Source organism: Taudactylus pleione, unplaced genomic scaffold (genome assembly GCF_031769625.1).
Source record: "Taudactylus pleione unplaced genomic scaffold, aTauple2 ptg000520l, whole genome shotgun sequence".
NCBI lineage: Eukaryota > Metazoa > Chordata > Amphibia > Anura > Myobatrachidae > Taudactylus > Taudactylus pleione.
The window spans coordinates 7,413,197-7,435,243 of NW_028284922.1; the positions used below are offsets into that span (position 1 = coordinate 7,413,197).

Consider the following 22,047-nt stretch of genomic DNA (forward strand, 5'->3'; position numbering starts at 1 on the left):
GCAAAGGAAAATTTATATTTGTCCAGTTGTATGTAGCGTTGTACATGTCTCTAGATTCTCCTAGTAATCCTCTTCAGTGAGTGCTCACACCCACCCTACACTAGGCGTAGTGCTCCCTCTAGGTCCAGCACGGGGCAGGGCACCGGACCATACAAAGGGCACTCTAGCGGTGATTGCTGCAACACAATTTTCCCACCCGCAGGACACTGCAGCCCGTGGGTGGGGACGGGATGTTTTAGCGCTAAAACAGCATAGCTGGAACACTACTAGGCGTAAAAGGCGCGCATTTCTAGTTCTTGTTTACGTCCACGTCTGCACAGCCTACAGTTGTCAGCATACCGCACTGAACTTTTCCTATGTGAGAGACGCCCCATTATAACACCGTTCCACCTCCTTGTACAGTGCATTGGAACCCTTGTGGTGCCTTCTGAATAAAAGATAACGCAATTGAAATGCACACAACTTATTTTTGTAAACATGCAAAATAAGGATCAAACAAGCGTCATCCATCTACCCTAATTTGTGTACTTATGAATGGGAATGTACAGCATGTTTGGAATATAGTTGTAGAAAATGTTTATTTGTAATTTTATCATTAATCTGACTTAAGTAAAATAATAAAACCCTAAACAAATGGATCTTAATTTACAGATATTTTACTTATACAGAATGTATTTATGCTAAAAGTCTGCACTGAAAATAAAGCACCTAGTTTACACTGACATTTTCATGCATGCTATTCCCTCTTGTGTTCTGTTTTATAAATTGACACAAGGTAATTTTACCTACTGTATGTAGGTATTAAGACATTTCTTGATTCCATGGAAACAGTATTTGTGTCATATACATTATTCATCAGTTCCTATGGAAACACGAGTGATAAGTGGTCAGTTGCTTACAGTTTAATGGAGCAGTTCATTTAATCAAATCTATATTGGGAGGAGCTATTTTTTATTTTTTTTTCTTGTACATCCCTTCGCCAGTATGCTGCAAATTGAAGTGAATACAAAAATTTGTATAGTTCTACAGCTATTCAGGTTGTAAGATCCATGAAGTTCAAGCCTTCATAAACAAAACCCTTTAATGATATAAAGGCAAAAAAGTAAATTCTAACTAGACACGAGCAGTTTAGTATTTTCTACAGGGTTTTTTTTTTTTTTTTTTAAACACTCCGAGACGCCTCAAGCCACCAAGAATCTGTGGGTTTTAAACCAACCGCACATTGCCGTCGGTTTGGGTATTTACCCTTTAAATCGCTGGTTAATGCATCCAGCGATTTGGTAGACAAAATTGCCTTTGATTTGTGGTGACTTGGAAGTGGTTGCAAGGAAACGTAACGCAGTGCGAGTTTGGCAGTCTTTAAGATGCCACCATGGACTTTAATATATACAGGCATATGTCTATCTCTCGTGCAGTTTTGATCATGTACATATGTGCATTACACAATTACGAAATGATGATGTTGTGCCTCTGAATTAATTGGTTTGCTTCAGGTAATACATAGACATTTCAACCTGTCTCAGATAATAACAGGACTGAGAATTATGAAAGCTTTCCTTTGCCTGAAATTCCTTCGCCATTAAAACTTGTTGTAACTCATGCAGAATGCATCTATTCTTACATGGTACACATTATAATGCAGCCATTGTTTGGAACAGTTGGCCATACTATGTTTTTCATGCATTTTCCGTGTGGTGTTGGTGCTTCTAACGATTATTATTTGCTGCAAGTGTAATTTTTGTATAGATAAAGTTGAAATGTCCTGATTCTATGATTTTTCAATATCACCTGTTACTCAAAACCCTTCATACAAGATTAAACCCAAATAATGTAACCCTTACAACACTGTAATTCTTTAGTATCTGCATAATGGTAGCACATGGCTTAAGTGGGATCATGGTCCATTTAAAACAGGGGTGGGGAACCTTTTTATTCTGCAGAGGGCCATTTTCACAAATATATGCTGTGTGTGTGTGTGTGTATATATGTGTATATATATATATATATATATATATATATATATATATATCTCTCATTATTTGCGGTCCCGGTGCAGGCCATTACCCCTTTGTGTGATGTCCCATGGGGGCGGGGCCACAAGTGATTACAGCATGGAGCTGTAAGGGCAGCGGTGAGACTGTCTAAAGCATCCGAACGACGCTCCAGGTGGCATTGATGCATAGATTCTGGCTGCAGGGTGCCATTCTAGGCACCCTGCTAGCCAGATGAGACTAGCAGATAAGAGCTCCGGGGGCCAGACCAATTGATTCCGCGGGCCTTATACAGCCCCTGGGTCTGATGTTCCCCATCCCTGATTTAAAATAACTATTGGATACAATTAGCTGAAGTATTTCTAGAATTCTTGCCATATAATTCATGTATTTGTACCAAGTGTTGTATAGTGCATGTTGCTTACTACTGGGATACAGCTAATCTTTATACAAAATAATTAGGTAGACGCCATGCAAAGTAAGACTCCATGACAAGATGATCAGTTCAACATGTGCTTTTTAGTTGTTGTGTTTTATCTGCATTATTATTGTCATTCATTTGTAAGGTACCGCAGTGGTTTGCAGAGTTGCGCAATCCTCTGCGCTATATAAAGTCACTTTGTCTGATGGGTGGAAGGCACTCTTAGCAGTTGTAATTATTTCTATGGTAAGCCTGCTCTTAGCATAGAAATAATTGCTTTGCTTCAGTCTCTGATTTAAGAATGTAATGTGAACCACTCAACATAGTTTCCAGCCAACAATGGAGAACCTAGTGCAAATCTTAAATGGGCCCTGGGTATATGGGGTTTCCTATCTGCATAGCTCTAAAATAGGTTGCAGAGAGTCATTGTTTGATTTTTTTATTTTTTTTATTAAAGTCCAGAAACACAATAAACAGAATAAACATGAGACCCGAGGGTGATGGATCCGACATAAACACATCATATTAAACACATCACAAAAATGGAGCGACAAGGCTGTAATTAGGAACTCAATTCTCTGTATGACTAGCGGGTACCAGATCAGGAGGAATTTAAAGAAAAGGAGACACTGGGGTAACTACTTAGCTACTACTTGCCAGACTTTGTTTATTCCCAATCTGAAGACATTCAAAACCAGGAGAGACATCCTGTAGGTGTCGGCATACGAGTATAAGCTCAACTCTGTAAAGGATCATTCTACTACTCTATAAGAAATAAATAGGGGATACTCCAGCAGTAAAGGATCATTATACTATTATTTCTAGTCACATACAGTATTTGCAATATGTTGGTAGCATTAAAATACATTCAGTGAATCTGAGCAAGACAGAACTAATATCTCGTTTTTATTATCTAATTTGCAGTTAGCTGTGACCTTTTGTTATATTTATCTGGTAAATAAATGAATCCTATTTTTGTATTTTCAGGTTTCGAGAGCATTCTAGAAGGGCTGTATGGACCAGGATTACGTAGAGACCTCAGTTTGTTTGATGGTATTTTATTTACTTTAGATCACTGCTTATCGTGAAGTAGACAAAATAATTTCTAATGTAATATATGTGTGTGTGTGTATATATATATATATATATATATATATATATCTCATAAACACTTGGTGCTAAAGTGTATACAATGTGAATAAATGTGTTAATAAATGTATAATACAAAGGTTCAAGATCAATCTAATAGGATATAGTTTCAAATATACATAGGAAAATCCATGTGAAGGACGGCAACACAGCTCCTTGTTAAGATCCACACCACCTCCTTTATTCTGTAATATATAAAATGATAGAGGCGCCTCCTAGTGCAATAAAGTGCAAATGCCACCAATATGTGCTCAAAAAACTGATAAGTGGACCCGTACCAGAATGATAAATGAATAAGCTTATCTCAATGTTGTTTCCACAGGTATACACAAATTCATCCACCCTAGAATTATTCATAAGTTTTTAATGGAACTCCAACAAAATACATAGGATGAAAACAAAAATACATATAGTGCAATAGAGTTTGTACATAAGGGCACAATTAAATGTATATACAATGCCCGTACATTAAAGAAATAAATAAAGTCTTATCTGAGATGAACGTCTAGTAGTACCCAACCCGTTTCTTCTACATGGGGTTATGTCCCATCTCCTGGACTTCCTAATGAAGTCCAGGAGATCTAGACTTCCTAATGAAGTCCATAACCCCATCTAGACGAAACGCGTTGGGTACTACTAGACGTTCATTTGAGCACACAGTGGTGGCATTTGCACTTTATTGCACTAGGAGGTGCCTTTGTCGTGTGTGTGTATATGTGTGTGTGTGTATATATATATATATATATATATATATATATATATATATATTTATTTTTACAAATACACCTGGTGCAGCCACCTGCAATGTTTAACATACATGTTCCATCCATACAGCCACCCCAAAATACCGGACCTAATACTTTAATTCAAACCCATTTTCCAACACTTTTTTTTTTTTTTCACCCCAAAACTAACCTATCATTATTGGTAAACTCAAGGTAATCAAATTAATTTTGCCTATTTTGTCATTAGGAGAGGTGTCCAAGGTGTTCTGAACCAAGTCCCAACATTTTTAGCCAAAAATGGGGGGGGGTTTGCATAATTTTTTACCCGCTCTGAGATGGTGAAAACTTTTCGCTGTTTTTTTTGTCTATGCAGAATTCACACATTCAAAAACTGCGGCAATAGGATAGCACAATGCGCATTTTTGGCGAAAAGTTTGCACAAGTGTAAACTTTGCTCAAAAGCACGGTTTATCGCAACTCATTTTTAAGTGCCTTAATGTTTGTTTTGCACAAGCACAGTCAGTACTGATGGGAGGCCCTACCCTTTCCCTCTCCTCGCAGCTCTCATTGGCTTCCTGACTCCCAGTGATGGATGATGACAGATGAGAAAGAGACGGGGTGGATAGGGACATATTGAGAGAGAGGGAAAGGGTGGAAGAAGGGCGACAAAATTAACAAATATATATGGGTCATTCCACACCAAATCAGTACAGGGTATATTAATTGATGCCTTGGGTGTGAAGATAAATTCAAAATCTTTGGCTGATAAGTACACTGGTTTCGAAGATATATGCCTTTTAAGGCTGCCATTTTTTTATGAAAAATGTGCTATTAACATTTTTTTTTTTAATTGCTTTTGCAGCTCACCTAACTGAGCTTAGAGAGTAGGGCAAGGTTTTATGGGCTTTCATATGATATATACCACAGCAGTATGATTCAATAAAAATATAAAATTATAATTCTTCAAAAAGCCATATTTTTAAATTTTTGAAAAAAACTCTTTAAAAAATTGTTCATACTGCTGTCCATAAATCCCCAAATATGTGTTTTGGGATGGTCTGTTACATGAGGTTTTCGCTTTGGACTGTTTGTAAAAATAATGAAAATGAGAACTATCGAGGCCTGTTCTTTACTTTTTAATTTATTTCATTAAACAATCCCAATGATGTATATTATGTACAATGACACAGTATGACAATACTAAAATATTTAAAACTTTTTTATGATAATTTTATGTCTCTCACATATTTTAAGAAGCTTACTACAGATCATTACCATTTGGTGCTGCTGCTCGGGATGGATGGGGTTACTTGATGTGTTGGAACTGGCTGAAGGTTTCATTTGTTTATAGTATTTCCATTTCAGAAAGGGTGTACTTTCGACCTGTTTGAGTTAACGGATTCACCTTACACAGAACATCTACCATAGGAATTCATAAAACATCTGGCTTCCCTTGGTATGAAAAAGATGGTTATGGACCAGCTGGATGGAGGAATGTCACTTACACTTCATCGATGTAATTTTTCTCCAGATCAAATGTGAGCCACCATTTGTTGTCATAGACAGCAGTTACATACCCTCTATGGTCTCTAAGGGACTATGGCGACAGCGTTGGTCACTTAATCAGGGTGCAGCGCAGCTGCTTAGTCATCACGGTTATTTTGACTGTCCTGGCAGCGACTGCATGTGGCTGGGGGGTTATTGGGGTCCAGCAGTTGCTGGGACAATGCACTACTGGGAAATAATTCCCATGAGACTCTGTTGAGGGGTGAGAGGAGCATGTGCTGAGCTCTGATTGAAAGAGTCCATCGCATGCTCCTCTGACCTGCAGAGATCAGCAGCAGCTGTGCCTTCTCTTCTCTGGCCACTCAAACGTCCCCTGTCCCTGGACCACTTATAGTGGTCCAGGCAAATGTAAAAGGCGGGCCTATTCAACATAATTGAAGTGTCTGTCTACATGGAGTATCTCATCACTTAAGTTTCCAGGCCTGCGCAAAAATGGGAACAGGCGCTGTCTGTAGAATCTTGTCACCAAATACACCTGAAGTGGAACGTGCGTTCCTCTAATGACGTGAAACTGAAAAAATCAACAAAACAATATTTTTTCCGAGTTCCTCAAAAAAATAACATTCATGAATAACCCAAAAATGTAAGTTCTGATAGCATCATGATCCCAAAATAAAACTTTGGGGATTTATTAACAGTATGATCAATGTTTGAGAGGTTTTTAAAAAAAATAAAAAATTTGTCTTTTTGAGAAATCAAAAATTTGATTTGAAAAATGTTAGGTTTTCTATTAGAACATACTGCCGTGTTATCTATCACACGAAAACCCATAAAAAGAGATTTATAATGAGACTTTGCCCAACTCTCTGACTTAATTAGCTGAGCTGCAAAAGCAATTTAAATTTTTCAACAAAAAGTTTGCTTTCAAGGCATATAACTTCAAAATCAGTGTACAGCCATGGCCAGAAGTTTTGAGGATGACACAAGTATTGGTTTTCACAAAGTTTGCTGCTTCAGTGTGTTTAGACCTTTTTGTCAGATGTTGTTATGGTATAATGAAGTAAAACTACAAGCATTTCATAAATGTCCAAAGCTTTTATTGAAAATAACATTGTTTATGCAAAGAGTCAATATTTGCAGTGTTGACCCTTCTTTTTCAAGACCTCTGCAATTTGCCCTGACATGCTGTCAATCAAATTCTGGGCCACATACTGACTACTGGCTGCCCATTCTTGCCTAATCAATGCTTGGAGTTTATCAGAATTTGTGGGTTTTTGTTTGTCCATCTGCCTCTTGAGGATTGACCACAAGTTCTCAATGGGATCAAGATCTGGGGAGTTTCCTGGCCAAAATTTAGATGTTTTGTTCCCCGAGCCACTTAGTTTTCACACTTGCCTTATGGGAAGGTGCTCCATCATGCTGGAAAAGGCATTGTTCGTCACCAAACTGTTCTTGGATGGTTGGGAGTAGTTGCTCTTGGAGGATGTTTTGGTACCATTCTTTATTCATGGCTGTGTTCTTAGGCAAAATTGAGAGTGATCCCACTCCCTTGGCTGACAAGCAACCCCACAAATGAATGGTCTCAGGATGCTTTACTGTTGTACAGATCCCACATTAGACCCTATTAAGGCCTTGGCACTCCAGGAGGCCATTTACTGCCTGCTGAGGTCAGCTGTGATAACACCGGTTCCTTCGGCTCAGAGAGGAACTGGGTTTTTATTCCTCACTCTTTGATTCAGGAGCCGAATGGGTCTCATTGGCTTATTCTGAATCTCAAACCCCTCAACAAGTACCCAAGTTCTGCATGGAAACGCTACAATCTATTGTATTGGCATTGCAGCCTGGGGATTTCATGGCTTCTGTGGACATTCAGGATGCATTCCTGCATGTATTTATTGCTCCAGTGCACCAGTGGTTCCTACGGTTTGCTGTTCTGCAGTAACATTACCAGTTTCGTGCACTGCCTCTTGGTCTGTCAACGGCCCCTCGGGTCTTTACCAAAATAATGACGGTGATGGTGGCACATCTCAGACGCCAGGGAGTGAGAATTCTGCCATACCTAGATGACCTCTTTTATCTAGGCACACTTACCGGTTGTGTTATAATGCCGTGTTTAGCTGACCGTGGACTGTCTGCAAACACACGTTTGGATTATCAATTGGAAAAAGTCCTCCCTATCTCCAACACAGCGGATGATGCATCTTCGGGCACTCCTAGATTCTCAAATACAGAGGTTCTTTCTGCCAGCAGACAAGATTTTGACACTATACTTGCGTGTGCGCAACTTGCTCCACAATCGGAGGGTATCCATTCACTCAGCAATGCAAGTCCTGGGGTCCATTGTATCCACCTTCGATATGATTGAATACGCCCAGTTCCATTCCAGGCCCCTTAAAAAACAGATTCACTTCCGGTGGAACAGACAGCATCACCTGATCCAGTTCCAGACGATCCTCCTCTTTCTGGAGGATTAGGCTTTCCCTCTCATGGTGTCTACAGACATCCCATTTGGACGGGTTACCCCTTCTGGATTCCAGTTTGGGAACTTCTCACGACAGAGATCAGCCTTCGCAGATAATTGGTCATCATGCCTTTCAAGGACGGTTGACAACTCAAGAAAGTAGTCTACCCATAAAACATTCTGGAGCTTTTAGCAGTGTACAGAGCACTCACTCAGGCGCAAGACCTTCTCCGGGGCAGGCCGGTCCAGATCCATTTCGACAATGCAACTGTGGTAGCGTACCTCAACCATCAGAGAGGCACGTGAAGTTGGGCAGCGATGTGAGAAGTGGCAAGCATTCTGGTCTGGGCCGAATGTCATTTCCCGGCAGTGTTCATTCCTGGGGTCCTCAGCTGGGAAGCGGACTTCCTAAGCCGTAAACACATACATGCCGGAACGTGGGCTCTCCACCTGGATGTTTTTCAACTCCTGGTGGACAAATGTGGCCTACCAGACAGACCTCATGGCCTCACATCACAACCACAAGGTTCCCAGGTACGGGTCCAGAACCAGAGACCCCTCAGCCACCTTTTGTGGATGCTCTGGCAGTGAGGTGGGACTTCAATCTCTCATACCTTTTTCCTCCGATCTCCCTCCTCCCGAGGTACTTTGAAAGTTCAAGCAAGAACGCGGGCCAGTGATACTAATAGCCCCATTGGTTCACCGACCTTTGGAGTCTCTCCATAGACACTCCCTTTCCACTTCCTCTACGGCAGAACCTGTTGACACAGGGCCCTTGCCTGCACACAGACCTACTTCGTCTATCTTTGACGGCGTGGCTCTTGAGTCTTCCCTCTTAATAGCCAATGGTTTCTCTCGCTCTGTAGTCCAGACGATGCTCAAGGTGCGTAAGCCTCTCTGCCCGCATCTATTACAGAGTTTAGCAGTTACTTTCAGTAGTGCTCCCCCAGACGCTATGACCCTACTGTTTTTAGGGTCTTGCCTTTCTCCAGGCTGGGTTAGATCTTGGTCTCCGCCTGACCTCCCTTAGAGTTCAGGTTTTTGCTCTGTCAATCTGGTTCCAGCGAAGGATTGCTCGCCTGCCTGATGTTGGAACATTTTTGCAGGGTGTTCTTTGCGTTCAACCTCCTTTTTGTCCCTCCGGTGGCTCCGGGGGATTTGTCCTTGGTTCTCTGGGCTCTACTGGCTTCTCTATTTGAACCTCCTGGACTCTGTAGACCTCAAGTGGCTGACAGTGAAGACGCTCTTTTCTCCTTGCTATGTCCTCTGCCCGCAGGGTATCTGATTTAGCAGCGCTCTCCTGTCGCTCGCCATTTTTGATCTTTCATCCGGACAGAGCTCTCCTCCGTACCAGAGCTGGGTACCTCCCTAAAGTGGTATCCCAGTTCCATTTGAATGAAGAGATTGTAGCTCCGGCCTTCCAGTCCTCGGATCTTCCTGCAGGTGAAGCTTCCTTGATTGTGGTTCGTGCTCTTTGGATCTATGTGGATTGTACAAATTCCTTGAGGAAATTAGATTCTCTTTTTATGTTTTGTGGCTTTCACAAGCGAGGCTGGCCAGCTAACAAACAGACTCTGGCTCCGCATGATCTCTCAGGCCTACACACAAGCTGATCTTCGTGTTCCAACCAGGGTTACAGCTCATTCTACTCGGTGTGTGGGACCCTCGTGGGCGGTTTGATGTGGCGCTTCTGCTGAACAATTGTGCTTGGTGGCCATGTGGTCTTCTGTCCACACCTTTCTCAGGTTTTATACTTTTGCCTCTCGGGATGCTTCCTTTGGGCGTCTGATTCTCCTTTCTGCTCAGGAGCGTCCCCACCCTTAGGGAAACAGGCATCGCCTTGGTATCCCTGTGGACCCTGAAAAAGTAATGAAGAGTTATGGTAGACTTCCCTTTGTTAACTCTATTTCTTCGAAGTCCATACGATCCACAGGTCGCCCATCCTGACGCACCTGGCCTCATTGGGTATTTTCTCTCTCTAGGAGAGAGAGTTTCTAAAAAATAATGTTCTTCCTTCTCTTCTTTCCTGCTCCTTTCTTGGACTTGTTTTACAAGACTGTCTGGCTGGGGGTGGGGGGGTATATGTGGAGGAGGTACTGCTTTGGGCACCCAAAGTGCTGACTTATCGCACATTTCTGCTGGACGCCTCTGGAGGCTGAGAGCAGCGGCAGCTATTCAAGCCCCAATGGAGCAACAATTTAATTGCTCCGTTGGGCACCCAACAGTAGTCACGATTGTAGTTATCAATAAATTAATTGCTCCAAAAATAACACTAAACATAATTAAACAGAATCTAGCTGATCATAGGAAGAGATGTGAACCAATCACTGTTTGAGATTTAAAAAAAGTGTTTTTTTAATCTCAAAGGGGTGAAAATATTCTTAATGGCACAAAAGATAATCACTTCTGTGGTATGTTGTTAGCATGCAATATAAATGTTATATTTTCTCAATTTTGCAACCTACAGCAAACTGAACATCCCTCCCTGTGAACAACATCTGCACATATAGTATAAAGTCCCAATTATTTGGATGTCTTTCCTAAACTTCTATGTAGGACATTAAATAATTGCACAATTAATAGCAAAATTGCTGTGTATTTCACAATTTTGGCTTAAGCAATACAGCGGGTAAAATAAAAAGGAACACCCAACATTTTTCTCAGTAAATATATTTGTAATGGGGCTATTGTAATGACATTTTCACCAAATGTCAGCAACAACCCATGCAATCTACACATGCAAAGAAATCAAACCATAGATGTCCATAAATTAAGTTGTGTAATAATGTGAAATAACGCAGAGAAAAAGTATTGAACACTTGAAGAAAGGGCAGTGCAAAAAGGCATGGAAAGCCAAGACACCAGCTGAAATCTATCAGAAATTAGAACACAATCCTGCCCCTTGTCAGTGCAAATTAATATAAGCTGGTTCAGTCCCAATTGATGGCCTATAAAAAGGTGTCATTACCAAGGTGTCATACAAGAAACATCTCATGATGGATAAAAGCAAAGAGCTCTCTCAAGACCTTTGCAACGTTATTGCTGCAAAACATACTGATGACATTGGTTACAGAAGGATTTCTAAACTACTGATTGTTCTAGTGAGCACTGTTGGGGCCATAATCCAAAACTGGAATGAACATAATTTCACCATAAACCGTCCACGACCAGGTGCTGCTCGCAAGATTTCTGACAGAGGAGTGAAAAGCATTACCAGAAAACTTTTCCAAGAGCCAAGGACCACTTGTGGAGAGCTTCAGAAAGACCTGGAATTAGCAGGTACAATTGTTTCAAAGAAAACAAAAAGTAATGCACTCAACCTCCATGGCCTGTATGCACACTCACCACGCAAGACTCCATTGCTGAGGAAAAAGCATGTTGAAGCTCGTTTAAAGTTTGCTGTACAACATTTGGACAAGCCTGTGAAATACTGGGAGAATATAATCTGTTCAGATGAGACTAAAATTTAACTCTTTGGATGCCATAATACACACCATGTTTGGAGGAGAAATTGCACTGCACATCACCCCAATAACACCATACCAACAGTGAAGTTTTCTCATACCTCATGTTGTTGAAGGATGAATAAAAGAATGCACAGAGACTTTATTGATAAAAATCTTGTACCATCTACCACGATGCTGAAGATGAAACGAGGGTGGACATTTCAGAAAGGTAATGATCAGAAACATACAGCCAAGGACACCTGGAAAGAACCAAAGATCAGAGTTAATAGAAGAGGCCCACGGAACCTTCAAGATTTGAAGACCGTTTGTATGGAAGAATGGGCCAAAATCACACCTGAGCAATGCATGCAACTGGTTTCTCCATATAGGAGGCGTCTTGAAGCTGTCATTACCAACAAAGGCTTTTGTACGAAGTATTAAATAAATTTCAGTAAGCGTGTTCAATACTTTTTCCCTGTGTCATTTCACATTACTACACATAACTTAATTTATGGTCCTCTATGGTTTGATTTCTTTGCATGTGAGGATGGCATGGGTTGTTGCTGACATTTGGTGAAAATGTCATTACAATATCCCATTACAAATATATTTACTGAGAAAAATGTTGTGTTCGATATTTATTTTACCCGCTGTATACAACAGTCCTCACTCCCAGTAGAATAAAAAAAGGACATTAAATATTAGGATATTGGGGGTAATAGGTGGCTCTGGGAGAAGGGGACAGTCTGTGACTTAAATAGGGAATGTGAGCCCCCCAGCGGAGGTGCGGGTACCTGGTGAAGCCCATCTCTGTTTGTCCCATGCCCAGTTCGGAGTGCCGCAGATAGGAGCGGAGATCCGTGGCCCCTACTACCATGTGAAACCAGAGAGGAGGACAGAGGTCTCAGGCGGCGTCTGGAGTGCGACCTATTTAAAAGTGTAGTTGGAAGAGAGAAGGGCTCCTCCTGCCATAGGTCACCCGGGAGGAGTGAAGGACTCAGGTTGCGTCCGGAGTGTGGCTGATGTGAGCGGATAGCAAGGGCCCCTTCTGTCATGTGAAACCCAGGAGGACTGAGTGCGGCCGTTGGGGGCAGAGAGCTGGGGCCCCTCCTACCATGTGACACCCGAGAGGAGGGAAGGCGACAATTGGATGAGAAGTGATTGGTTAGGGATACACTGATAACACTGATTAGGGAGATGCTGACAGCACGTCCTGCAGGATCCGGTAATTTTTCACATTTGAGTCCCACTCTGCCTGTAGCGCGTAAAAACGTGCTATAGCGCGTATTTCGCAATCGCTTTATGGCTTGCAAAAGTAGACAAATCTCTTAACTTTTTAGTGAGTTGAATGTTACAAATAACACACTGATTTTTCTAGACTGTTTTTTTTATTACAGACCAGTAGCCTCTTAAAGTAAATTTCCAAACTCCTAATTCATGAATTGCCTGCAATTAAAAACAGAAAAAAAATACTATTCACATACTATACAATCTCCATGCTGTGGAAGCTCCAAGTTTATATACACATAATATTGCCCTAATAATTCGTTTTCAATTGACCGCTACCTGTGAATCATTAAAAGGGTCAGCTCTTCAGGATCATAGACCCCCCTAATTCAAATAACATTGGTCATACAGTGAATCTTTAGGAAAGCTGTAAAAATGAAGAAAAAAAGCACATTCTAAGAAAATCCAAAATGGGAAAAGGCTACAAAATAATATCCAAGTGCTTGGTTATCCCAATGAGCACTGTTGGATCAGTTGTGAGAAAACTGAAGCTGAATCATACCACCATGCACTCCCTAGAGAAGACTGCCACTCAAAACTTAAGCTGCGTACATACAATGCGATGTGCATGATCTGGTGTACGACGGTGTGATTTGTCGTTACATGCTGCATGTAACAGCACCGCGTCGTTCACTGCATCATCACCTCTGCTCTGCACCTATCCTCCGTGCATTCTGTTAATGAGTACTGTGTTTCAACCTACATATGAAAATTAGGATCATTATCACCTGTTTGGTATGATTGGTTAATCATACACCTGACTATAATCTTGCAAAATCCCTGACCTTGAGCAAGTGTACCTAGAAGAATTGGTGCTGTTTTGAAGGCAAAGGGTAGTCACACCAAATATTGATTGATTTCAGATTTCTCTTCTGTTCATTCACTTTGCATTTTGTTAATTGATAAAAATAAAGTCTTAACACGTCTATTTTTTGAAAGCATTCTTACCTTGCAGCATTTTTGTCAAACGCTCTTTGAATTTGAATATCTCAAAGACTAATTAAGATATTCTTTTGCGAATGATTTCAATCAGCAATAAATTACAGAATTAGGAATAAAACTACATAACATTTGATGGAAATAGTAAATCAACAATAGTATCGCTAACCTTAAAGTGTCAAGAAGACTACCAGAAGACACTACTGGTGGTCTGTGCTCTCACATGGACCCGGCGCCCTAACCATTTGCGGACACTGTTTACGTTCTTCCCAGTTTGGCTCCTGATTGGCCACCTGGCTGCGTGACTTGGCTATTACATAATGAGGGTGCACAACACGTGAGGCTGCTGCCATAGAGGGTGCTCTTCCCTAACCTACTTTCTCCAACACGTCGATCCCAGGCTAGCAACTCCCAGCCAAGAGGCACAAGGTTTGCTCCTTGAAAGCAATAGAATGCAAAGAAAAAGGAAGCGTATTATATGAGTGTTCTCAAATTCCCTATCTTTTGAATGCCTCAGCTGCTGCAGGAAAACCAGGTAGTGTCCTGGTGAGTATAGAATATGTGGCACAGAAAGTTAAGCAGCGCTTGAGATATTCAATCATTAGGAAAAATTATACATTTATTCACAAATATTAAAATGTCATATAAATACAGATAAATCCGAAAACACATATACGCAGAGAAAATTCCCCAAAAATAAAAACTGACAGTAAAAATGAAAGGAAAAATCAGCTTCTGTAGATAAATTGTAACACTGAGGGATATATGCTGTTTGAAAAGGTGTTTGCATTTGTACGTTCTAAATAAGTATCAATTTGTATCCAAGACAGTTCCAGAGTGATTGTGTCAATCTCTAATAGTCAAGGGTGATATGACGCGTCCCCTTTTCGTTACTTTTGGACAGGCTGGGCAGCCCCCAAGCGCCGCGGTCACTGTGAATGGATTCCGGGTGCACGGCGTCCATTCACCGGCAGTGACAGCTGCTCTGCCGTTTTCCCTACCCACGGAACACTGCAGCCCGCGGGTGGGGGACAGAACTTGCAGGCTGTTCAGCGGGGCACCGCGCTAGAGGGCAGGGTGCTTTCTGCCCTTCAGAAATAGGGCAGGACGCGGTGCCCAGTTGAAACAGTCTAGCGGGAATGCTGTGTGTGTGTGTGTGTATGTATATGTATGTATGTATGTATATATATATATATATATATATATATAGATAGTGTATATGTATGTATGTATGGGATGTGCAGGCTCGGATAGGTTCGAGTTTGCACGTTGAGTTCGGATTTTTCCCTCCAAAAAAACGGAACTCAGAAAGAGGCAAAACGTCATCTTACATGGACGAACATCATCATTGATATATTTATATATATATATTTTAGAACATTTGTAATATGTTTGTAGACATGTAGTATATTTTCTAGGTGGTTTAATAAAAATTTCTGCCAACCTCTATAGAGTTAAAAAAAAGAAATAAATGTTGTTGCTCTTGCATGCCCTCTGTCAGACACAACGTGTGAGTGGAGTGTGACTTGGTAGCGCCGAAAATCTTTTTGTGCGACCTTTTACCTTCAAATGTGTCTTAATTGCACAGTGATGTGCATAGGATGCACAAGCAGCTTCTGCTGATTAAAATGCTATGGGGCATGCCTATATTCTGTGTGCAGCTGAGGGTGTATCTGCATGCGAAATGTTATATTGCAGTGTCATAGCCACTGACGCTGTAATGTAGCATTTCACATGGAGATACACCTGCAGCCGCACACAGAATATAGGCATGCTGCATATCATTTTAATCAGCAGAAGCTGCTTGTGTGTCCTTTTAGCATCGCTGTGTGATTGACGCATTTGAACGCAAAAAGTCACACGAAATAAAATTCTCAGCGCTACCAAGTCACGCCACTGCAGGGCACGAGTAGAAGGGCTGTTTAACACGCAAGGAGGCTAGATGTATGTGGATACATCTGTAGGAAACCCTTATCCCTGTAAGACTTGGAGCAATAGCTCCATGTGTTGGAAAGAGTATTCCCATTTGTCCCAAGTTCTTTGAGTTCTAATAAAGTTTTAGGTACAAAAGTGCTCAAAGTGCCCATCTAACGATGCCCTAAGTGTGCTTATAAGGCAGAAAATGCATGTCCTCTTTTACTGAAGTCTTCATTTTTTTTAATTGGGCTTTACATAGGAAATGTGGTTTCCCATGGTTAAGGCACACATCCACTTAAAGACCTGAAAACGACTGCACGATTACGACATTGTAATCGTACAGTCGTTTGTCAGTCTGTGATGTGCCTGCACTGAACGAGCAGTCGTTCAGTGTAGGCACATCAGTCATCTGCAAATATGCTGAACCTGACATTACCATAAGGTTGTACAACATATTTGCCCAATGATAATGTCTACACGACCAGCGGGAGTGCGCTTCGCTGGTCGTTTTAGAAATTATTTTAAACTATGTGCAAACGATTTGCAAACAATTATTTAACGATGATATTCTCGTTCAATCGCTCAATTTAATCTTCTAGTAGATATGTGCTTTTACTGTACTCAATCTTTTCCTCACTGAGTTCTAGTGAAAAAAATATTTTTCCAAAACCAAGGTCTTTCATATGCACATATTTTTTTAATTTATTCATTTTTTTTTTCTGTTGCAGACTGTGAACCTGAAGAACTGGTTGATTGGTGTGTGGATGATAAATGTTCATTATGTAGCCTTCGCAAGGATACAGGTGTAAGTCTATCAAATTAACAATTTAGAAACATTGAAAATATTTGACCCTTAAATTGAATCCGATTCATGATGGAATAAGGGAATATGGTGTTTGTTTTTCCTTACAAGGATTGCTCACAGTCAGATGGTTCAGCACTGTCCACACCTACAGTCGAATTGATATCTCAGGGCCAGTTCAACACAGAGAAAATTGAATGCCAAGCTGAAAATTACTTAAATGCACTCTTTCTAAAGAAAGGTATGTGTTCTGTAAATAGGGTTATACTGCAAATCGTGTAACTTCAACATTGCAGTTTTGATGGTACGTCATTTGGGTTTATGGGGAGGGTACATTTTATTATGACGGTCATTGTATGTAAAGCTGGCCACACACATGGTGATTTTTTTTTTTACCCGATTTGGCCTATTCGACAAATCGTGTAAAGTATGGGCAAATCGTGAAGTTCTACTTCTGATCCCGATGTGCGTCCCTGCTCGTCGTACCTCACATCTTCAGATCTTTCATGCTGTAGGCCAGGTTTGCCAATCAGGGACCCGATTTGATCCAAATCGTGTGGGTTTTTTTTTTTTACTCACGATGTATCTCACGATTCATCGTACATTGCGGAAGTTGACAGACAGGACCCTGGACACGCCCAATCGTCATCTTGTGCAGCATCGTGGATAGTGGAAGACGGAACGCACGATAGAGCCTGCAGGATTACCGCATGTTTGGTGAGTATTGGTACTGTATTTAATGCAACCCCACTGACCACTAATGTGTGCCAGCCATTTATTAATGCATGACCCGGCCGCCGTAATGAGGCAGGCGGTGGCTGGGCCATGCAGTAACCCCCCACTGCCCACCAATGTGTGCCACCCATCTACCCACCAATGTGTGCCACCCATTTATAAATGCATGACCCAGCCACCGCCCGCCGTAATGAGGCGAGCGGTGGTTGGGCCATGCATTAACCTCCCTCTGCTCACCAATGTGTGTCCCCCACCAATGTCACGTGACACCTATAAAATAACCACATTAAAAAATCACTCATCAATTTTAAAAATTTATTAAAAAAAAAAATGCAGTTTAACAACAAATATTAAAAAATTACAACAACAATGATACATATATAAAATGTATTTTTGTTGCTGTGATACATTAGATTATGATGTTTGAATAGACCACCATAAACAAAGATATGTCAACAACATAAACAAATACATTGCAACAACAAAAATAAAACCTATTACAATAGACATTCCTCACTTAACGACCTACCTGTTTAGCAACCGTTCGGACGACCGGCGCTCCGACCAGCTAACTGTTGCTTGCACTGTTTAAAAAAAAAAAAACTCTGTCCAAGAGGGGGCCTTGGCTGTGGCATGGGACACACAGGAGACATTGCCTCCCATGAGGGAAAGGACTGACAGTGATGCGGTGCACTCTCGGAGAAGGTTGAACACACACAGGTATGTGTCACACTCAGCCTGGGTCCTGCTGCCTCCCGGTTACTATATGTCCTCGCTTAAAGACCGATTCGTTTAATGACCGAGTCGTAGGAACGGAACTCTGTCGTTAAGTGAGCAATGTCTGTACATATAAAAACACAAAACATTCCTGAGAAAATATAATATAAAAAACCCCCCAAAAAATTAAATATACAAAAACTTTGAAAAATTTAAAAATATACATAAAAAAATATACAAAATTCACATTTGTAGATATTTTTTCCTCCTAGCAATGTCCGTGGATAGTGAACAGGAATTTGTTACCGGTTTCCTAGAGATCCTCCAGGAAGAGGACTGTCTTTGGAGGATATCCTGTCGGCAGTACCACCACAAGTCAGCAAAATTGGCAGCTTTGAATGTCCTTTTGGAATATACAAAAAGGTTAATTGAGGATGCTGACCTTTAAAGCCGTACGGCACAAAATAGAGAATCTGCGTACCATGTATATCAAAGAAAAGTGGATGAGTTAAAAAGTTCAGGGGCTGGCAGTGACGACGTACCACCCAACACTCTGGTGCTATGACCTTTATAATCGAGCAAGTGCCACAACGCCGGTCAGTGGTCCTGATGAGCGAGCGGGAGAACAGGAGGTGGCAGAAGTGATTGCACCGTCTGAGGATTTGTTGGTAAGTAGAGACACAGTTCATAAGTTTTTTTTTTTTTTTTTTTTGTTGCTTAATCACAGTTGTCCACTATAGTCATTTATCTCACAGATAGCCCTCCTGCCATGGCACCGCACCTGGTCCGTTGAAATAGGCCATATACTCCTCCCTCACTTCTTTGGCACGTGCTGTTTATGTTGTTGCATTTTTTGGTGCAGACACTGATGTAAACTGGGCAATCTCCTCCGGAGGTCCTACATCTTATGGTCTAGCTGGGACTGGTCCTCGTTTTGTAGTTTTCCTTCGCAGAAAGTTATGCAGCACACCAACACGACCCAATCTATCTTCTCCACACGTAGGTTTATGGTGGTGTGGAAATGCGGAACCGGTTGCTCAGTATTCCAAACGCATTTTCCGCAATGCGCCGTGCCCGGGATAGACTATGGTTGTGGTCAGGTCCCTCTGTGCAAATGTTTTCATCACATGTTCATGTAATGCACAAGCCTAGTCTGCGACGAAAACGTAATTTAGGACGTGCTTTGTCTCGTCCAGTGATGGCAAGTGGAGGGTGGTGAGTTTCTGGTAGAAAGCAGTCTGTTTGAAGGACTTACCATCTGAAGCACGGCCATTCTTGCCGACATCCACAAACAAAAATTCATAGTTGGCATTCACCACTGCCATGAGAACGATGCTGAATAAGCCTTTGTATTTGTAGTAATATGATCCGGTGTTGGCAGGTGGGTTGATGCAGATTTGTTTTCCATCGATGGCTCCTCCGCAGTTAGGGAAATTCCAACGTTGTTTAAATTCTTCTGCGCTGCTCTTCCATTCTTCCACGGTGTTAGGACACTGGAAAAATAGAAAAATAAGTTTATAGAAAAACATGACTTTAATATTGTTTTTTTTTTTTCCTATATAGACTCCCACCCAAGATCCTGATTTGTCCATCATGCCTGACTTAACTTTGATCGGGGACAGCAAGGTGGAAAACTTCACCATAATGACCACACCCATTGAACCAGGAGCATCATCCTCCTTGGTACCACCCCAAAAAAAAGCAAAAGCACACAGAACAAGAGGAGTTGTTTCTACAAAAAGCAGAAAGCATCCTTCAAAAAGCCCCTTATGCTATTGACGACTTTACTGCTCACATTAATAGTCAGTTGATAAAAATGGATGCAGTAACTTCCAAAAATGTCCATAGGCTCGTCTATGAGCTTCTCATTTGATCCCTCAACAGTAATTTGCACAACCCCACCTATATTACTGACTCTATGCTTTATTCCCCTGCTCCAAATGTCTGTCAGCCCCCCCCCCCCCCCAGCCCAGTTGGAGATTACTCCCCCACCCAGCATTCCAACCACAAACAGGACCGTTTACAATGCTCTGCTGAAGGCAGAGGAGGATTTGCCGCGTTACTCTTAATGGTTTTTTTTTTTCTACTTCTGTTTTATCACCAAATTTCATCACTCCCAATAGGTGCAGGCTGTATGCTATACGGTGATGATGACACCAATTGGACAAGGTCACTACACCCATGGCACAAGTACAGATTGCTGGAAGCCGGGGCCACAATGTGTACTTGTGCCATGTGTGTATTGGCCTGTTCAATCTGGTGTCTGTTCAATCTGGTGTATAGCATACAGCAGGCTACCTATTGGGATTGATAAAATTTGGTGATAATGCTGGTTTGTTCTTTGTATACACACTTTTTTTTTTTTTTTTCTATATATATATTTAAATTTGCCACATGAATGTTCATGACTGCTATGCATATCAGTCTTGTTAATGCAGCCTTATTGGCTGTCTCAGTTATATAAAGTTAAATTGAACAAAAAAAAATAAAAATAAAAAATTTACTCTTTTTTTTTTTTTTCTTTCACAAGAAACAAATGTGTAGTGTGTTGTTTTTTTTTTTTGTTTTTGTTTTTTTACTTCCCTTGCAATACTTGTACTGCAGCACTTTAACAATAGCCTAGCAGGTCTCTGGAATGATGACGCCCAAGGACTGAGGTGAGATGAGGTTCCAAAACTTCAAATCTTCAAATTACCTTCCTGTAGCCAGGTGCCTCAGTGTAGCCACCAGCCTCTATTCAGCAGGGATTGCCGTCCGCCGCCTTGTTTCTTGCCTCCGGATGTGGGGGGGTCACCATAGTTAGCAACTCCTGGAAAGTGGCGGCATCCATGTGCAGGTAGTTGCGGTAGTCGTCCGGGTTATTGTCCTTGATCTCCATCAGCATGGACATGAGAGCTGGTATCCCTTTGCTGCAGCCACTTTTTGGTCCAGCATGTTCTGCTCCTTCGCTGGGCCCTCTCCTGGATCAACTGGACCCCAGCTTGGGTGACCAACACTTTATACTGATAGGGATGAATCGGCACAGAATTCAGGAACAGGATAGAATGCAGTTGCACACACTTGCAGGTAGAAGACACTTTGTAAAAGGTAAAAGCCAAATACAAAGCAGAGCACAGTAGCAATGTACAGGTTTCAGCTGGTATACACCTAGCCTCACTATTAGCAGAGCAGAATGTGCACAGGGTTAAAATGGTGGCTGCTTTTTATACACCACCCTGGCTAGCCCCTCCCTTTTGTTATTTAAATTTCCCACCAATCATGAAGAGCCTCTTTTCTTGTTTTGGGAAAGTCGAGATGAAACTCATGATTCGTACGATCCGATGGATCGTGAGATTGGAAGTCAAATTTGCAGGTTTTTGGACCAAATCGTCCTCACGACTGCCAGGGACCTCCCGTGGAGAGTTCACGGCGGATCATGAGCACATCGCTGTGTCTGTGGCCAGCTTAAGTAATACTGATTTCAGTACCTTTACCCACTGTTGCAAGATCAGGTTAGGGTTGCAGACTCCTGGGTTAAATGGCAGCACTTTGCATGCAGCAACCAATTAGTAGCACATCAGTCCATGGTCTTTGTAAAGTGTCTGCAGCTAGTTTTATTTTGAGTGTAGAAAACAAAAATTTATCCTAACCTGTCTGGCTCTAACTAACATACAACTAATTCTCCCAAGGTAGCAGGACCTGGGGGTAAATTTACTAACTGACGATTTTAATTGATTAAAAACTGATCAATCAAAGTTGCGTTTCAGGGCCTTTAAAAAAAAAAAAAATAACCCAGGTCGACTGACCAGGGAATCTGACCCTGATAGCTACCAGGGTCAAACCTGGGAAGGACCCGCGTAACAGTTCTGTCTAAACAGTGCGAACTGGCTTATCTGACCCGGGTCACGCAAAAAATCTGCTGATTCGAGCTTCAGTCACCACCCACTTTTTATGACCTCATCTTTGTGAACT

The 22,047-nt window shown here is 41.5% G+C and overlaps 1 protein-coding gene across 4 annotated transcripts in view; it reads left to right on the top strand.

The window, feature by feature from the left end:
• The window catches only part of LCORL (ligand dependent nuclear receptor corepressor like), a 121,130-nt gene that overhangs the window by 49,684 nt on the left and 49,399 nt on the right, over positions 1-22,047 (top strand). For 3 of the 4 annotated variants that reach the window (XM_088450630.1, XM_088450631.1, XM_088450633.1), the window contains exons 2-4: positions 3,400-3,465; positions 16,571-16,647; positions 16,756-16,885. In XM_088450630.1, coding sequence (XP_088306756.1) covers positions 3,400-3,465; positions 16,571-16,647; positions 16,756-16,885 — 273 coding nt within the window. The remainder of the gene's footprint in view (positions 1-3,399; positions 3,466-16,570; positions 16,648-16,755; positions 16,886-22,047) is intronic. The other variant, XM_088450632.1, reaches the window with a different exon arrangement.